At 36.0% G+C, this 20231-nt stretch overlaps 2 protein-coding genes across 2 annotated transcripts; one reads left to right on the top strand and one right to left on the bottom strand.

The window, feature by feature from the left end:
• Positions 1 to 8760: 8760 nt before the first annotated feature.
• Positions 8761 to 11710, bottom strand: Smu1 (Smu1 spliceosomal factor). Its single transcript, XM_018519911.1, has 8 exons — positions 11685 to 11710; positions 11538 to 11604; positions 11051 to 11194; positions 10406 to 10520; positions 9681 to 10323; positions 9494 to 9595; positions 9076 to 9412; positions 8761 to 9007 (listed from the first exon to the last, which is right to left on the bottom strand). Exons 1-8 carry the CDS (start codon positions 11708 to 11710, stop codon positions 8909 to 8911), a joined length of 1533 nt encoding a protein of 510 aa, XP_018375413.1. The 3' UTR covers positions 8761 to 8908.
• Positions 11711 to 11719: 9 nt separating this feature from the next.
• Positions 11720 to 19772, top strand: Remo (Remoulade). The gene is made up of 13 exons (XM_018519910.1): positions 11720 to 12144; positions 13076 to 13284; positions 13361 to 13504; positions 13739 to 13810; positions 13899 to 13970; positions 14097 to 14168; positions 14245 to 14328; positions 14405 to 14731; positions 15173 to 15309; positions 15367 to 16221; positions 16570 to 16819; positions 16902 to 17195; positions 17432 to 19772. Exons 2-13 carry the CDS (start codon positions 13100 to 13102, stop codon positions 19770 to 19772), a joined length of 4833 nt encoding a protein of 1610 aa, XP_018375412.1. The 5' UTR covers positions 11720 to 12144; positions 13076 to 13099.
• The last annotated feature ends 459 nt before the right edge of the window (positions 19773 to 20231 follow it).

Raw genomic sequence — 20231 nt, 5'->3', positions numbered from 1 at the left:
CTACGTCGAAGACGGAAAAATTCCGCTTAATTGACGCCCTGGGGAAAAAAATTGATTTTCGGAACTTTCGAGGGGCCGCCTCGGTTGAGAAAGGACTCGGAATCGTGGTGGCCCCGGAGGCCATTTCGGTGATTTGTAATGCGGCTCGAGAAAACCGCTGGTCTCGTTTGTGCGCGACTATCTGCCAAAGGGAAATAAATGAGGGGAAAATCTATCCAAGAGATCGTAATAAAGAAGGTCAGTATCTCAGTATCTGTTAGGAAAGTTACTAATTGAGGAATTGGGAATTTCGAGAATAAAACAACAAGTTTAGAATGTTTCTTCTAGAAAAAATACACTAAACGTCTTGTAACAGAATCTGGCTACATATGATTTTGTCAAAATCCTGTAAGGTATATGTATTTTCTCTCTCTGTATATATACCACCTAATTTATACTATCTCAATGTAACTTGTACTGTATCGCTCTATAACTTTAATTAAGATTATAGGGTAACTCTGATGAAAATAAAAATCGGAGCGTAAATCGGATGTAATGGGAGAGTAACAGAAGCGTGAACGAAACTTCTAAATGGCGAAAATTGGAACAATGAAATGTAAAAGCATTTACGCTTCTTTTACACTTTGATGTTTCAATTTTCGCTTCCTACAAAATTCGTTTATATATATATATATATATATATATATATATATATATATATGTATATATTATATATTCTTCTTTGTCGTAAAATTTTGTCAAAATCGTTCGTGACCAGATTCTCCAGAATGTATTGAAAATGGAATCTTCATGAATCTTTTCTCGATTGCCTCCAATAAGTTCAATAAGTTCAATACCGAATACAAGTATTGCCAAAAGAGGGCCCAAACAAAGTATAAAATTGTGACATAAGACGTTTTTAAGTCGTCTTTATATGCAAAAAACGTCTTATGACTGATTTTAAACACTTTTTGTTGTCTGGAGAGCATGCAGTTGTACGATAAAGAATTTTCCCATAAGCATGTTTCTTAAAATAAATACGGAACATTCTCAAAATGTCAATAATATAATCTACACGAAAGAATAGTTTTACTAAAATATCTAAAAATTTAACTAGATACAGATCTGAAAATAATTTTGTTGGACTGTCAAAATAATGTAGAACGCTTAAGCGTTAATGACAATGCTGTAAAAAGTTTTAACATCTTTATATGCAAAAAATCTTACGACTGATTTTAGACACTTTTTGTTGTCTGGAGAGCATGCAGTTGTACGATAAAGAATTTTCCCATAAGCATGTTTCTTAAAATAAATACGGAGCATTCTCAAAATGTCAATAATCTACACGAAAAGAATAGTTTCACTAAAATATCTAAAAATTTAGAGCATCTTATCTAGAGCATCTTATATATAATTACTTTGATGATATAAACAAAATTATTTTCAGATCTCTATTTAGCTAAATTTTTAGATACTTCAACAAAACCGATCTTTCCGTAGTGATTAAGTGTAGTGATTAAGGCTGAGGAAGCGTCCTTTGAAACGAGGGGGTGGTGCCCGTGATTGAATCGGAGTTTCAAACCAAAAGAATACAAGACAGTTACGAATGTTTTCGTTCGAAAAAATTGACGAGTTTCACACGGTATCGCGTCCAGGATTATACATGATAAATCTATTTATAAAAAAGAAATCCGATATTTTTAAAAATTAGAATCTTGTAAACTCGAGATCTCAGTTCTAGTGTGTATTATTTATTAAATTGATAAAATTATCAAAGTTTTTGAAAGTCTTTTGTGGGTTTGATACAAAGAAAATCCACCGTCAGTCATAATTTGAGAGATTCGTAAAAAATTATACGATTTAGTTTTACGGTTTCAGTGCTCCAGACTTTTTTTGGGGAGGTTCCTCTAAAAGTCTAAACTGACGTGATTTTCGTAAATCGTCGTCAGTGCCGGTCAATGCCGACAGATTAGCCGGCGCCGAAAAGAATAGACTTAAAGAAGAGCGAAACAATCGCGCACCCTATTTTGAGATTCGTGCATTGAAATCGACGTACAATGGACGTTTTTCAGCAGCCCGCGAGACAATGAGGAGGCCCGCGCGAATGAGAGAGACGAAGGTGAAAATGAAGGCTATAAATGTAACAATGCGGCACCCTCCTGCGCGACCGAGTGGCCATTTCGATCAAGAGCAAAGTTTTCTCGAGTCTGCGCTACCAATCGCTCGATCGATTTCCTCCGCTCGATCGAAACAGACAAGCATGTTACGCCGCGTCAAATTATATATTATCGATATATTTCATAATAAATCTTAGAAAAGAAAGTTTTACAAGAAGGATGTTCTGCGACTCCAGTGAGAGAAAAGTGTTTAGATAGTTGTTTTTATGCCAATATATTTTTTTTTTAGTTTATGGAACTAAGAACATACAGATCTAAAAATAATTTTGATGAACTTTCAAAATAATTTTCTGAAATTCAAACTGGTTGCTAGAATATATTAAAATTTGTTGCAGCATTGCTAATTATTTTTTAGTTTTTAATATAATTATTTTGATAATCTGACAAAATTATTTTCAGATCTGTACTCAGCAAAATTTTAGATCTTTCAACAAAATCTTTCCGTATAAAAATACAACAGTGTATTATTATTATTATTATTAACATTATAACAATAATATTAAAATTATAAAACTGCAGCTTCTATCCATAATTATTTTATCATGCAATCACACACAAATACCAAATACTTTCCAGACATAAAGTCGGGACATATGAAATCTTCTAGACGGTTCTTACAAAACTGTCTTTAAGGCGTTTTTTAAAGACATCTTTAAGTATAAACATACAGCAGACAATCTTGTTCTTTATGTAATCATGAATTTTATTAAATAATTTTTTGTCTTATATATATATATATAAAAATTTCAATTTTTACAGAGTTACAATCTAGACAGCACACAATATTTATAAAATCTTTATAAAATATTTATAAATATTTATAAGACTTGAAATATTTTGTAAATATCTTTTGTGATCTCAGATTGCACAGATCAAACATTTATTGTAAATATTATGAAATATTTATTGTAAATGTTGTAATAAGTGCAATGAAAGTACTTAATAAAATATGAGAATCCAAATAAAAAAAATGGTTACTATAAATATTTATTTATATTCATCATAAATATACAATATTTAATTCATATTTTAATACATTTCAAATAAAGATTTATATAAAATATATCTAAAATATTTATATAACATTTCAAAAAAATTAATAATAATAAATATTTATAAATATTCTGTGCTGTCTGGGAAAGCTATATCAAATAAGGCATCTTATGTTCCGATTTTGGACACTTTGTGTTGTTTTCTCTCAGTGCAATCTTTCCTTCCATGCCTGATCTTTTCTAAATAGAGATACACGGAAGAAGATAGACGAGACCTGGCTCGATAGTTCTCGATCGGAATTCATCGGAAGGAAGCGGGGTCGCCCGTTAAACTCGCCATTAGAGCAAACGGTGCGTGCGTACGTAACGTGCAAGGTAAATTACACGATGCACCTCTCGATCGGCCGCCCCACATTCTCTGACGCTCGCCCGGCGAATTTCGGCGCTCGCCCGGTCAGCCGGTTCCCAATGATTATCCACTTAAATCGTGAAGTCGCGAGCAATTATGTGGGGGTGCGAGGGTTAATTCGATAATTGCGTTATATTCCGTTCCGCGAGTAATTGCCACCTTTCCGCGAATGCAAATCCCTCCCCGCTGCGATACCACCAAAACTTACCATCGCTGGCTCAACTATACAGGACGATACCCCATTTAACCATTTTACCGTCTCGTCCGCTGAAGTCTCGTTGATTGCACGGCAATTAACGCAAAATCTGTCACTAATTTACTTTACCATGAATAATTATATTTTTATTCGCCAACTTTTAATTGATCTGGGGAATCGTCTTTCCTGAATGACTGCGACTTTTATCACTTCATTTGTTGATATAGCTTTGTAACTCTGTAAAAATTGAGATTTTAAAGATAAACAATTATTTGATAAAATTCATGATTAAATAAAAAACAAGATTATCTGCTGCTACTTAATTTACAAAAATCTCGGATCTTGATTTGATTACTCAGCTGATTCAATCTTCTGTATTATTGGTCACATTCAGAACTGTTTGGAGTTTTTATTGCGTTGATTGGATCATATTTTATATCTAGAGAAATAGTTCTATTTCTCGCGAAGATAATTTCCAAGAGAATGTAAACTAAACGTTCTGTTGAATGTAGCCACTTTTTTCCGTAACGTTACGTTACAATCCAATTATCCATACGATTTCGTATACTACTTCTCATCTGCGAATCATTAGGGAGTTTCTGCAATAACGTGGATCCAGATACGGTGAACGTCACGTTATCTCTTTCTTAATTAATTGTTAAGAAGAAGATAACTTAGCGCATATCTGAATAAACGGTATTGCAAAAACTGTCTAATATCTACAAATAGGAATTTCGCGCGCGTTAAATTGCGGCGCTCAGAGACTAGAGAGACGAGAACAAACGGAAGAGAAGAACGCGGGGTGCAAGAAGCAAAGGAAGACGAGGAAGAAGAAGAAGAAGAAAGGAGCGAATCGAATCGAGCGCGTTCGGCTGCAAGCGAAGGTTAAAAGAGGGGAGAAGCACGCGTCCGCCACGCTCCCCGTGCACACACCTGGGACCAGTTGGTCAGCGAGAGGAAGGCCCTTCTTCCATTGGCCCATAACCAAAATGTCCAATTATTAACAAATTATGATCGCGAAATTGGGGAGTCTTCCGGAAATACGGAAACGAGAGCTAGGCGAGGAGGATCGAGCGAGAGATCCGCGACCGTATCGCTAATATCATCTCGACAGGCTACCCCCAAATGATTCGTCTTCCTCTGAAGATTCGCCTTCGAGTTATTAAGATCCACGTAATATCTCGGGAAAGACTCTTTTAAGCAGCGCCTAATTGCTGGTAGACACGAGAATAAAATAGATATTATAGCTTCTAAAAAATATATAATACTTATAGACAGACGGAGAGATGATCTTAAATTCTGTTAAAAGATCTGTGCGCGTAGAAGTAAAAGGAGCACCGCTCTTTTTAGATTGATCCGATAACATTTAAGGGCAGTCGTACGATATCACGTCGGAAGGAGCGAAATTAGTGGAGCGAATTTCCTTCCCCGAAGATCAACCGTTCGTAGTTCCTCCCTCGCGATGGGGATTCGCCGCGTCTCTCCCGAGACCTTTCACGAGACTTTACAGGGCACCTGTCTCCCCATTGCGTCGCTCCCTCGTTGCATTTCGTTATGTAATCGCGTCGCACTTGATTCCCCCAAGTATACGTTTCCGTATTTGAATCGAGTATCGTCAATCCGTAATCGACATGATTGTCACGTGCGCCTGTAAAGCACCGTAAAGCCGTTTCTTCAGCAGTAGTATAAACGATCGCAGGACGGCACGGCGTCGCATAGGGATAAATAAAATGATGTTCGAAAATTGCTAGATCGTAATTTATAACCAATTGAGATATATTTTTTTTTATTAATTGTTAATAAATTTTAAAGAAAACTGTGGAGTTAGATTTTTAAAAAAGATCCCCTGATATGCAATACTATTAATAATTATTTTATTACTATTAACACTATTAATAATAATTATTATTATACATAATATAATATGGCTTAAATAATAAAAATAAAGGAAATTATATGTTAAGAAGAGCTACGAGCCAAAGAAGCTTTTTGGCTCGTAGCCCTTCTTAACATAATTTCCTTTATTATTATTATTATTATTAACAATATTATTAATAATTTAATACTATTAATAATTAAATTACACCTATTAATAATCTGGAATTAGTACAATATTAATGTAATATTAGTATTGCACATTTCAGAGTCATTTTTTTTAATCCAACTCCAGATTTTTTTAATTTATTAACTATTAATTAAAAAAAAATTTATCTCGATCCGTTAAAAATTACGGTCTGTAGCTATTTTTGAACAGTAAATTTATATTTGTCTTCACTGTGTGCTGGTTACGGTACCGGCAATACTAAGAGTGGCATCTGGTTTTGTGGTACACGGCTAACATATACAGTTAATTCGACCGTTCGAAAATTCTTTATAGCTGGAATATGATTACATGCATTTCACTCGAACTCAAAACAATCATGTTGCGTCTAATCGTCTTAAACGCGCATCCTCGCGGTAGGTCAATAGACACAGGCGCACACGAAGTCGTTGATTATCCCAGCATAGACAGCCTCTTTTGGTTTTCGAAGTTTTCTTTGTGTTTTCTTTCTCTTCCATAATACCGAGAGTATATCGAATATATGAAGTCAATCAGATATAATATACAAAAGAATGAAAAGTAAAGCGTTTCTATCCTGCTAAGATTAGTTCGAATTCGGATTGATTTGAATTCTTTAATTTCACGTAACTAAATTAATTAGCAAAGCAGTCAAAATGACTAGTTTGTAGTTTAAAAAAAATTGCTCAAATTTGTAATACTGCATTTTTTACTTCCAAGACTTTAGTTACAATATGTAAACGATTAAATTGATTAATTGATTAATGATTGAAATGATAATTTACTTTCTCTTTCCAATCCCTTTTTTTAAAGATATAAAAATAATATAATTAAAAAATAGAAATTAATTGTAAATAATTCTAATATTAATCCTTTGAGTGGTGTGATTTTTGATGCTCAGTGATTACTTTTCAGTGATGAATTTTTTTAAAAATAATGTTAATGCAAAATGATAATCATAATTATAAATTTATACGACAAACAATATTATACAGATAATAGACCTAAGCAAGATATAATATGGAATATATTAATATAATACATATATAAAACATTAGAAGTAAACATACAACTAATAGTACTAACTCTGAAATGGAGAACGTAAATATACCGTACCACTTAAAGGGCTAAGCTTCAATTTTGAAAGATTAGTAGGTAGAACGCAACTGTGAGAGAATTTGATAATTATTATTGTTATTGCCACAATTATATTGCACTTATTATCAACGATTACACTTTTAGTCAAGTTATTTGTAATATCAAAGGGCAATAAAAAATCATGTAAAGATCGTCGGCGGTGCCGAATATAACTACAAGGAAGAGAGATCGGCAGTGAGGCCAAAAATCCAACCAATAATTGGACTAACTTGGTCCAACTACACCGACAGGAAACTCTGGAGTAAATTGAAAACTTCCAATGACATTAAAGTCGCATTAGCAGGGACTAAGCAGGAAGCGGAACGACTTTTGACAGTCCATTTGTTTTCACGTGTGGATTACATGCCAAAAGGACCGACAGTGAAATTTCACGCGGTCTTTTAATCTCACTTTATGAGAAAATCCTGCCGATGTCACATATTTGTGTCATCATAAAAAATGATGGGTTCTATGCTGGAAGAACAACGAAACATGTAATAATCGCTTTTTAATAAAGAAGCGCATTATAAATTATAGGAACAAATATTTAAGATATAAAAATGGTATAAAAAATATTTTTCTTATAAAACAATATTAAAAGAATATTACTTTCAAAAATATTTAAAAATAAAAGAATCCGAATTAAGCTTCAAGGATTAAGTATAAAGAATAAACTCCTATTTTTCTTTGGATTATTCTCACACATCAGTTTTATAAAAGAATTAATAAAAATTGGATTGACCAAGCAAAATTAGGATTATTTACATAGAAAACAACGGTGAGATAAAAAGTAGCAGATAAAAAGGCTCTTATGTCATCGACCAGAAGCGGGATCCCGCTTGGAGTAAGATTGCTCTTCGATTAGACCCACGTTCTGCACATCGGTTTGATTAATCGCCGTCCTTCGGCCGGATACATTTTCGCGCATAAGGTTTTATGAAGATATTAACGAAGGGTCGTTTTCGGTAAGCGGCCATAGCAAGCCGTAAGCGGACGCACGCAAAAAGGAGCAGCAGGTCGGTGCTGGTTTTGGCGCTGCCTAAGACGCCTGAGCCGACCACCGATCGTACGACCGATAACCCGGTTAACCCCACCAGTCTGTTATTATAATATTTGCCGAGCCGAAATATAGTGATTGCTTATTTGCTCGGGCCCAATTACGTTCAAGCGCGCGCCGGCTAAGGGCCCGCGCTACGTGACGACGTGTAGGGGGATAGGTACGAGAAGAAGGTGCACTTAGTCCCGAACGAACCCGACCAACCACCCACCCCGTATCCTATCTACCTGCCTCAGCTAACGTCGGCGACGTTATAACGATTAGGTTCGCACGATCAGATACAGACGGGTGTAATGTCTATTATTGCTCGCGGAGAACGCGTTACGTCGAATGCTTCAGCGATATCGATAATTTTTCCATGAAAAATCACGCCTTTTCTTTCCTCGTTAACGAGCTCGAGCCTGAAGAAATGAAACGAATCGTAAAAAAACGTAAAGAGGAGCTGTGAAGTCTTACAAAATCTTGGCACCTTCGCAGAAAAATTATATATCCGTAGAATACAAACTAACAGTAATATTACATCAATATTATAATTTTCTACTTAACAATATGTAATATAATAATAACACTTGCAATAACAGTTACACTGTTGAGTAGGAAAATTATAACATTGATATAATATTACTGTTAATTTATATTCTGCGGGTAGTTAATTTGATTTTATTTTTATTTAAATACTGATATTCTATATATGCATGTATTTTCTTCATTGGCTGGTCAATATTACGATAAAAGAACGAATGGGTTAATAAGATATAAATTAATAATTGTTGCATAATAATTCGAAGACAAACTTATAATACCACAGTCGCTGTAAAAATGTTGTATTATAATACATGAAGACATATTCTCCTTACTTTCTGTATTAAAATATAAAAAGAAATAAGAATTTCTTGATTTATTTATGGTTTCCATAGTTTTAGCAGACCGTCCTCGCTGTAAGAACATAATAAATTTTGATGGGGATGATGCGCCAAGCCGATTACGTCCTTCTCGTGTATCTAAAAAGGCCGCGGCGCTGTTAATTGGAATAAACCAATATTATAATGAAACATGAAGGCATACTCACATTGAGCGTTCTCTCGAGCTTTCCCGACGACGTGGAAAAACAGTACAGTACGAGATCTTCACCAACACAATAGATAAACTCGCCTCGCGGACTCACCACTGTAGTTACAAAGTCACCTCCCTCTCGTTTACCGCTGGAGAACGATCTCACTATTTGCCCTTGCATATTCATAATTACTACTGTGTTAGACCGATTGCACACGACGAAGTGCTCCGGATTTCGAGGAAGGGTGTGTATACTGTTCACTGTGAGATCAGCGGCTCCCAATGATTTGTAAGTGCCTATGCATTCGGTGGTTTTCAAGCTCCAAATTTTCACGGTTCCATCCGACGATGCGCTACGAAATAAAGAATGACATTTATTTATCTTATTTAAAAAAAAAACAGATTTTTTTTTCTCGTTTATAATAATAATATACCTAATTATATTATGACCGTCCGAAGAAAAAACGACTTCGTTCACAAATGAAGAGTGACCACGGAATTCCTTGAGAGTCTTTCCAGACTTAAGACCGTGTACCCTACGAAATTTGTATGAGATTGTTAATAATATTCTATTTATTGTTAAAGTATATTTGAAATGTAATTCATTTATATTTATATTACCTTATACTAGTATCGAACGAGGCTGACAATATTTGACTGTTATCTCTACTAAACTGTAGGCAAGTCACGCCTTTCGAATGCGCCTTCTCGAATTTCCTCAAACACTGTCCACTCTGTACCCTCCAAACCTTAATTTTACCATCCTGACCACCGCCCGCCAACATTTCGCTGTCACGACTGAACGACATCGAAAGGACCGCTTGTTCCATCATCATAAAGTTGTCTTGCGCCTGATATTTCAAGTCTTTTCTAATTTTACCGGTCGTGAAGTTCCACACCTCGATAAAACCGTCCACTGAACCGGTAACCAAATATTGGCCATCGGGCGAGAAACGCGCGCACTCTACGTGTGATTTCTGGCCGAATTTGATTTGTTTAGACAATTGCGTTGGATATTTCTCGTCTTCTTGGTCACGAACCGCCGCTTTTCCTCGGAACAAGTCTATCGTGGTGCCAGGTGGTAGTAGACCCTGATGTTGCTGCCACTTCAACGCTTGTCCCAACAGAGCGAGCAATCTGCTGGATGGTACTACCGATACTTCACCAGCGAGAGCGGTGGCTATATATGCTCTTCGTTTTTCCTTCGTGCTTCCATCGGGATATGCCTCGCGCGGATCGAAATACGAACGTGCAAGTAAATTCTCTGCAAAATAATACATACATAATATTACAAGCAACATTAACAATAATTCTAAAATAAAAATTTTAAATGAGAGACGTTGTACCTAAATGAATGTATCTCTCAGGTTCTTGTTGTTTCATCATAATCATAGGATCAGTCTGTCTTAATAAGGAACGTGCTGCACCTAATTCTCGTAGTTCAATTAATTCTAAAACAACCTAAGAAAAAATAAAATCTGTGAGTTTTGCAAGAAAATATAATAATGCATTATACATAAAATAAAAGTTTGAAGGGCTACGAGCCAGAGATACAAAACGAAGAAAATATATTATAAAAAATTATAAATATGAAAATATAACAAAACAAACGTTCGACACCGATCAGGTCATTCTCAATGTAGACAAAAAATTTTTATAAATGTTAAATTATTACAAACGGAAACAATGTATAAATAATCTATCACTTAATACGTGTATATTATAATGTAAATACGTGTTAATTAATGAAATGTATTATAAATATTTGATTTAGACTTTGGAAAAAACCATGTGTTACAGATTTAAAACAATAGATTTGTTTTCAATTAAATTTTTTGTGCAATTCTTTCCTCTTTTTCTTTCAACATTGAAGAAAAAAAGAGAAAAGATGACCAATGCAAGCTAAAAAGAACAGGCACAATATTTACAAGATGTACTTAAGAAGGATATTGTATTATTTTTAATGTATAATTTTAATTTAAGATATCTACCTGTTCGTACAAGTCTATGAGTTTCTTGTCAGGTAATTTTAATGACTGTATAGCTTTCAGAACTGTGTCCCAATGGCCATTATTTATATCCGCAACAAATCCATCCACACTGTCTACAGTATTCAGCGACACACCTGTTTCCTCCTGTATACAAAAAATATTAGCAAGTATGCATAAAAAAGTATGTACTATCTCTATTTTTCTCAGAATTTTTATAAATTGAAACACTTTTCAGAAATAGAGTCTACATCTTTTCTAGAATTTTTCATAAACCTGAATTCTAAAATATTCTAAAATTTCTAATGATGAACTCAGTTATTCGTACTACATTGAATTAATTCATGTTAAAGTCTGCTATATAAAATATCTAAATACAATGGCATAATATAATCAACACTGACAACAAAATAATACACATATATTCTGTTAAATTATACGAAAAATTCTGACGAAACTTCACCAGGATAAAACATTGAGAAGAAATTACCTGTAAGGTTTGCAGCGTCTTGACAAGATTTGACTCTTTAAGATACTGCTGTATCAACCGGATTACACTGAAAAACAATCAAATACATTACACGATATACAATTCATATTTCCAACAATCTACTAGTCAGAATATCACCGTACTCACTCGGCAGACTCTATTTCGATCGACATTTCCACGTATCTTGCTATTCAGACACGTAGAACAACAAACTTCAAAGGTTATGTTCCTAAGCAACCTGCGGTGTCTGGTGACGCGGTTGACCGTGCATCCGCATCGTTCACGAATGCGGCGTGCAAACGAAAGTGATCGCAGTTGCCAGATCGTAATCGAGTATCGGAGATATTCGATAGTCCGTCGTCTGTTCTCCGAGGAAAACAATCCCTCCGCGCAAAGCCGCAACTCTCCGCACAGCAATACCTGCTAATACCTGCCGAGTGCCGGCCGCTCTCGTCAGATAGCGTTACGACGACTCCGTGCTCCAGATTCTCTTCTACCTAGTCCATCCTGGTCCGCAGCGTCAATACACACGGGCTACATAAATAAAAATGCGGCTATTTAAAATTGGCTCTTCGGCGATGTGAGAACCGCGACCTTTAATTGGGCCGTGAGTATCGCGGGACATCCGTTTCTTACCCCTCGCGCTCTTAATTCTCGAAAACTTAACTCTGCGAAAATCTACCCCAACGACTCGCAGTGCTCTCGTATACATCTGCCAGAAAGTGTGATGGCAAAGTAGCTTTTTTTTGTATTGTTTTTCTTATGTGTACCCGTTGTACCGTGTTCTTCCAAAAATCCTGTTACCTTAATTATTTAACACTTAAATTCAGAGACACGTTATGGAGCATCTCGAACGGCAACTGCATGTGTGTTGTGTGTAAAGCTATGTCCTTACTGGAGCAACAAGGGAGAAACTTTTGTTACCTGCTGCCTCCGAATGTTCCCGAATTTCAAGTATCTTCTTTCAATTGAATGCACGAAACAAACTGTAACTTTTCGCTAGCGATAGAAACATCAAGAAACTTTTGGCAATAACTGCCAATTTTTCGAGAAATAGAACATCAACAAAGTTTTTCGTTATTACTTCAATGTGGACTGTGTTTCAAAATGCACTGTCAGTGTTAAAAATCTATAGTGTACTTTTTAAATTCTTTGGAGTGGAATTTTACTCTAAAGAGTGAAAACTGAACCATATATTCTTTTTCAAAACTGGTTCACATTTTAATCCATTTTTAGCTATAATGTAGATTAATTTTAATTTTGGTTTAACTTACTTTTTATCTTCTATTTCTAGATTTAGAAAAAGATACAAAGTAAATGCATTCGAGATTCAAATTAATGTATATTGCTAGAAATTATCCTATGAGTGAGATTTCATTCTTCAGAGTGAGATTCATCTAAAAATTTTAGAGAATATGTATATAATATAAACTATATTTTCAGTGCTGACAGTGAATTTTAAAACACAGTCATAATTTACATTTAATGGATGCTCCACTCATTTTCAGATTCAAAGTGCAGATTTTTATATTTTCCAGATCAACGGCGACCTTCCTCTAATCATGAAAGTCAGTCTTCTGTTTGTTATTCTGCTTCCAACGTGGGCCAACGCAATTGCGTGTCCGCAGCATTGCTTGTGCAAACCTGTCGGTGCTCAAGCTGAATGGTTACGTCTTAAATGTAGCGATGGCTTAGAAGAAATTAAAGATGTAGATGTCAACAAGGTCAACGTGGAACTTATACAATTGTAAGACTGTTCTATATATATCTTATATGTTTTTTGGTTTCCGACAACAGTGCGATAATAGTCGAATTAATTACAGAGACTTGAGCAAAAATGTCATTTACGTTGTTGAAGTGGATGCATTTAAAAATTTGACAAATCTCAGACGCCTTGATTTATCGAAAAACAAGATTATTTCTGTAGGCGAGGGTTGCTTTAACGGCTTGGCAAACTTGGAACGATTGTAAGAACTCGTACATAAATAAAAACTCATCTGTAAATTTACTTTATGCCTGCTTTTATTTATAGATTAACTTTACTTTTGATTCGGTTTAGTCTTCATCTTTTTCTAGTTTTAATAATGAAAAAAAGATGAAGAATATGTTGAACCGAGAGTAAAATTATTCTATATATATTGATGGAAATGGGCACCTCTTCTATATATAATTCTATAATCTTATAAAACTCGTAATTTCAGGGATTTGAGTCAGAACCAGATATCAATAATAGATAGCTATGCATTCAAGAAATTACCGAATCTCAAAAGGCTGTAAGTTTAGAATGAATTAATACATTTGAACACAGTTTTCTTATAGAGGTATTTCTTTCTTATGCATTTTTTTGCTTTGTTGCTCTAGCGATTTGTCTGGAAATAAAATTACTGCTCTGGCGCCGTCCTTATTTCATGATTTGTTGGCCTTAGAGCGTTTGTAAGTTAAAGCGAAATTTATTTACGCTAGCAAATATTAATTTTAATAGCTTTCTATGTGTATATATTATTATATAGAGAGAAATATATTTTATAACATACAAATACATGTATCTATATATTTTAGGAAATTAAATGGAAACAGTTTAACTACTTTAAAAGAAGGCACATTTCACGGGCTTAACACGTTAAAACAGCTGTGAGTAATACAAATTTCTACTTATTTTTCAATTAATGTATCTATATAAAATTTATAACGTTTATATGTATTTCAGAGATTTGTCTAACAATCCTTGGAAATGTGATTGCGACCTATATTGGTTTAGTAATTGGATCTACAATTCTTCAATTAAATTGAAGTAACGTATATTGCGCATCTCTGATTAATTATGATTGCTTACATTGAAGTTCTTCACGTTTAATTTAATATTTTAGTCTAACGCCAAAATGCTCGTCGCCAGCGTTTGCCAAAGGGCAATTGTTGAAGAAATTAAAATTCTGGGACGAGCTTCAGTGTCAGTGGATGTCGCCGGCAATCGAAATTCGTCCAATTCAAAACCAAGTAGTTTTCGCTGGAGATTCGATTACCTTAAAGTGCAGAGCACCCAGCGTTACTGTAGACAAAAGTGCCAGATTGAATTGGTTGTGGTATCCTAATGCGTCGGCCGAAATCGTGGACTTGAATTCTTATAGAGATCCGCGAAATTTACCTAATATTAAGGTTGATAACAGGTATCTGCCAGATAGCGGTATTGTGGACAGGTAATATAAAGTTTCTCAAATTGCCCTAAAAAATATTATGTATTTAACTCATAACTGAAATATATGAATCCTGATGATCTTTGGATTTTTCCTAATTTTTAAATAGTATAATGATTTTTGGGATAATTTTGTTTTATTCATATAGGCTAATTATTGTACTATATTTATGCTAAGTTTAAGTGTTACAATTTTTTATACGGATTGAAAATTTTAAAATTTCTAAAATTAATAACAAAAAACTTTAGTAAGTTTCAAGGATCCATATGTTTCTTTAGCGTCACAAAAATATATATTTCTATTATGTATAATTAATAATTATTATATAACAATTAAAAATAGAAATAGAATAGAAATTAGAATAGAATAGAGAAATTATTATAATTATTAAATAATTATAAGATAGAGTAAAAATTATTATGTATCCTTTGCGCTGTTTCTTAGTGCTCTTAGTATTGTCCCGATCAAAGAGGTACATAACGGACAATGGAATTGTTTATTGGTTTCTGTAAACGGCAACAAGTCGAAAGCAGTCAGTGTCATCGTAATATCCGAGCATACGCGTTATTGTCCTCTAGCAGGTAATTAATTGAACCTTGTAGCACTAAAGAATCGTTAATCATGTACTCTCCTTTTAGTAACGAAAAACAACAAGGGCATTTATACGTGGCCTAAAACAATAGTGGGATGGAAAGCGGAATTGCCGTGTGAAGTCGATCGTCTCTCAGGCTTGATGCAAGCGCCTTTGAAAGCTTTTTATCACTGTAACACAAGCGGTCAGTGGGAGCGTCTAAATACGGAATCATGTCCATACATATCTCATACAACGAAAATCTTAGAGCAATTTTCGAAAGTTAATCTGTCCTTAACGAAAAACAGTCTGCTGGAGACAGCCAAGAGATTTAAAAATTACACGGGAAACGGCTCGGTGAAGTTAACAGATCCGATTGAAATCCATTTCATCGTGCGGACTATAGAGAATTATTTGAATTTCTTAATAGACGAAAAGGAACTTGGAATCATGTTAGTCGACATCGTCAGTTCAATGATGAAATTGCCGAAAGAGATGTTAAAGAGAGCGGAAATAAATTTCAAAGCCTGCTCGAGACTGATCAAAGCGATTGAACGTATTACAGAATTTACACCGTCCGTACAATCGCATAAAAAATACATGGCACTCGAGGAGTTTCGAGTTAAGCGCGACAGTTTTGGCGGATTAACATGTACATGGTACACAAATATCGTTGCGAATGCCGATTCAGACGTGAGATTTCTGCACTGCACAACAATTAACAGGACGACGCCGATCAATACAAAGGACAAGGCAATAGAAGCTTCCATTCAATTACCTGCCTCTTTGTTGCAACACTCGCAAGACAGTGTAATAGCTCAACAACTTATGATATATATGTATAGCGACAGTAGGTTCTTTCCTAAGACGATTGCAAATGATAGCATGGATATATCAACGTGTATTGTCGGCAGTAAATTAAGTGAGTCGAAAACCGTAGCATGTAAAATTTAAGTTACACTTCTTTAATCCTTCGAAGCTGACGTCAAAATCTGTAAGAGTTACTGATGCTGAGTCTGTGAGTTCCATTTAATTTATGTTGACTAAAAGACACTAATTAATTTCAAGCAACCAAGATAACATAATTTTAATAAAAAGAATGAATACTAAATTCATTTTGATAATAATTCAAATTTGTAGACATAACATAAAAAATATAATTAAGTGGATTCAATAGACTCATGTTAGCTCCGAAAGGATATAGTTGAATGGCTCCAATAGATCCATTGTTAGTTCCGAAGGATTAAATAAGTTGCGTAATTTTTTGCAGTTGGTACATCGGTACGAAATCTGTCCGAACCGGTTTACATTATGCTGAAGGCGCCGTTGTATCATTATAACGGGAAAAGGCCGAGACCAGTGGTATGGGACGAAACATTGAACGACGTAGGAGGATGGACCAGTGATGGATGCCATTTAATTAATCTATTAAGTAATAGTCTGATAGTTTTTCATTGCAACAGATTGGGATATTATGGACTTTTGCAGGATATTTCGTATTTTGATATGGATGGAAATAGGTACGAGACCTTTCTATACGTATATTTTTTAAAGTTTTCTTTTTGATTATGATTCTATCATTATTGTATGTGACTTTTTCAGTTTACACGGAGCGAAATTCAGGTACTCACATCCGGCGATATACATCGGAAGCTTCGTGACGATAACTTGCTTGATGGTCACGTCCGTGACGTACATTATTTCTTACACGTCTGTCACGATGCCTAAAAAAGCGAAACATTCCATTATCAACACTTGGTTCGCCATGGCACTATTGTCATTTCTATACAGCATCGGCATCCAGCAAACAGAGCACATCGAGATTTGTCAGGGTGTCGGTCTTACTTTACATTATTTGTCGTTGTGTTGCCTGCTGTGGATGGCAGTATCTGCCAGGTAAATATATTGTCTATGTTCTGCAGAAAAAGCGGTTTTGTACTGTAAAATTTTGTAAAATATAAAATTCTTTAATATGATTGATTTTGCTCTTATCTTACTGGATTTAAATGTATAAATCAATCATATATGAAAGAATTTTATAATAGTTTCAAAGCTGCTTGTTTTGCTGAACGCAGCCATCATACATGCCCCTCAAAAAAAAAAAAATATTCATCGAGATCCTTCTGTTTCAGTAATATGCACAAAAAACTGACGAAACCAGGCCTCAATGTGATACCCGACGATGAGCTTCCGGATCAACCCCTACCTAAACCCTTGTTAGGACTCTACTTGGTCGGATGGGGTGTAGCTTTGATAATTTGCGGAATATCTGGCGCAATCAATCTACGTGAATACGCCGGTTATTCTCATTGCTTCCTCACGTCCGGACCGGCGCTTGCTGCGCTTTTTATACCATCCGGAATTTTAATCGCGTACCTGCTAATCTTCCTCTTGCTCATCAGACGTGCGATTCAGAACGTCGATATGAACACGCAATTGTCTGAGGGTACTCAGGCAACGGAGAACATGGATTTGGAATTATTGGAGCCGAACGCGAATCCTTCCGGAGACAGGAATAGCATGCGCAGCACGCAGACGGTGTCCTCCGATATTGAGGATCCGGAACACTCGCAATTTACGCAGTGGAAGGGCCAAGTCATAATGTTGGTGTTGTATTTGATATCCTGGAGTAGTGCAGCCGCGGTTACGCTTAAGCCGTTTGACTCCATGCCGTTCGAGGAGACCGTGTTCGCCGTGATGTACGCCATCACCACGAGTTCTTTGGGTGTTTTCGTGCTGTTCTTCTACGGAATCGCTCGTAACGATGTTCGGAGTCAGTGGCTAAAGATGCGATGCTGGCTGGAAAAGCGGAAGAACCGTTGTTGCCGCACCAGGAGCGTGTGCGACGCGAATTCTGTGATTCCGACGCAGCCTCTCGTGCAGAATTTTGTCCCGCCGTTGTCGAACTCGCAAGCCACCCAAGCGATATCCGACACGAACTCCGTCGCTTCGTCGAGGAATACCAATCAGTCGCAACAGCTCTACAACAGCTCTAAGCTCGCAGACTTGGCGGCCAATCGAGAAAACATGTCTGCCGTTTCCGTGAACACAAAAGCGGCGAATCTGATAGTAATGCATCGTCATCAGTATCACTCTAACAATTCCGTCACCACCTATACCGAACCATCGTCGGCTTGCGTCGAGATGTTCTATAATCCTCATCAGAGCGGCGTCGCTAGGAAGTTCTTCAAGAAACAACGTAGACACGCAACCGCGAAGAAGAATAATCTCGGTCCGAGGAAGCAAGGCGATGGCGGAGCTACCAGTGACGGCGGCAGTTGCGTTTCCATACCTCGGCCTACCGCAAAGATCAACAATAGTCTAGAACGCAGCATCCTAAGCAGCAGCGCTAAAGTCAACAATACCAATATACACGTCGAGCTAAACCCCATAAACGATATAAAAAACGTCAATATATTGTCGGATAGTGGCGGCAGCATCTCCGAGGAAAGAATCCCGATGCGCTTCGTTATCGGTCAGGAGAACTTGATGCATAGCATCAAGAAGATCAATAATAGCGCGCAACAGGATAACCCGCACGTTAATATCATGATGTCCAATACGAGAGAAACGCCGCAACCGAGGAGAATGGCACAAGACTCGGACGCGGACGTTTCGAAGACGGACGAAGAGTGGCACTTACGAAACGTCTCCCAGCAATGTAGTTTGGAGTATAGCTCCGAGATGGATACCGTCACGCAAATGACTAGCGAACGGAGCGATCACAATCTGTCGGAGATCTACGAGAACGTGGAAATAGCACAGCAGGAGCGTTTCTCGAGGAAAAGGTGTCCTAGTGTGAATGAGATGGAGATCGGCGCTGAGGAACGCATATCAAGAGATGTGGGACGGTTGTATCTCTCCAACAGTATGTATTGTTTACCGTTGGAGTACGAAAAACCGCTGATAAACAATTACTGTAATTCGTTGAACGATCTCACGTCCCTAACGAGCGCAAAGTACCATGACTACTCGAAACCGTCGTTCATAGATATACAAAGTACAACCAGCTCGAATCTATGCGGGCAACAAGTTCCTGAGTCCCAAGAATCGTTTGATCGTTCGGAACGTTCACTCTTTGAGATAAACAGCTTGACTAGTGATAATCCATGTACGTTAACACCGCACGCGGAAACCCCCTACGCCTGTTCCCTATCGAATGTCTATTATATCTCCGACAAAAGTTTGGAGGAAAACAATTCTCGTGAGAAATCGCAGTTGCCAGACGTGGATCACAATGTATTTAATGCACCCGAGTCGAAAGGTTTTCTGTTGGAGAAGAACTTTAGTTCTCTCGCTGATATTCCGTCAATTAGTAGGTCTAGTTCGCGTGATATTAATAATCTTAATTTAATCGATGAAATGAACGCATTTGCGAAACCTGCGGGTGATATACAACAATTTGAGGCTGACGAGATTTATTTAGATGAGTCAGTGAACCATTTGCCAGTCAAGAAAGAAACCAGCGTTTAATATATAATTATATACTGTACAATTTATACATAAACTATATATATAATATATGTATTATCTCATATGCATATATAATTATATATCGTATAATTTATGTATAAATTATATATATATAATTTATATATATATATATGTATAATAACAGATCACTATTCATTCGCTGCTACACAACGACGTATTTATTTTTATGCATAATTTCATAGACTGCGCAATATTGAAACTAGCATTTTACAATTTGTAAACGAAATTACTAGAATCATGTTCAAGACGCCTCATATATTAAATACTCATGTCTTCTTCCTATATATGTCGCGTTTAGAGATTTTGTATATAATGAAAATTATTCGCCTACTAATAATCATGCCTACAAATAGTCTTCAATCAGCTTGATAGTTCGTTTTAATTAAATATTATATGACTAAGCAAAAACTGTAAAGCTTTGAAATGACTTCGATCAGT

This window comes from Trachymyrmex cornetzi, unplaced genomic scaffold, assembly GCF_001594075.2.
Source record: "Trachymyrmex cornetzi isolate Tcor2-1 unplaced genomic scaffold, Tcor1.1 scaffold85, whole genome shotgun sequence".
NCBI classification, from domain to species: Eukaryota; Metazoa; Arthropoda; class Insecta; order Hymenoptera; family Formicidae; genus Trachymyrmex; species Trachymyrmex cornetzi.
This window is presented reverse-complemented; position numbering and strand designations above follow the sequence as displayed.

Excerpts from the sequence above, each read along its gene's own strand:
- Smu1 (XM_018519911.1), bottom strand. The coding sequence starts at position 11,710 with ATGTCGATCGAAATAGAGTCTGCCGA. Across the intron at positions 10,324-10,405 it reads TGAGAGATACATTCATTTAG|AGAATTTACTTGCACGTTCG; the intron begins GTACAACGTCTC and ends ATTATTTTGCAG. Across the intron at positions 9,413-9,493 it reads GACGGTCATAATATAATTAG|CGCATCGTCGGATGGAACCG; the intron begins GTATATTATTAT and ends TTTATTTCGTAG.
- Remo (XM_018519910.1), top strand. The coding sequence starts at position 13,100 with ATGAAAGTCAGTCTTCTGTTTGTTATTCTGCTTCCAACGTGGGCCAAC. Across the intron at positions 15,310-15,366 it reads GCGTTATTGTCCTCTAGCAG|TAACGAAAAACAACAAGGGC; the intron begins GTAATTAATTGA and ends CTCTCCTTTTAG. Across the intron at positions 16,820-16,901 it reads TTTGATATGGATGGAAATAG|TTTACACGGAGCGAAATTCA; the intron begins GTACGAGACCTT and ends TGACTTTTTCAG.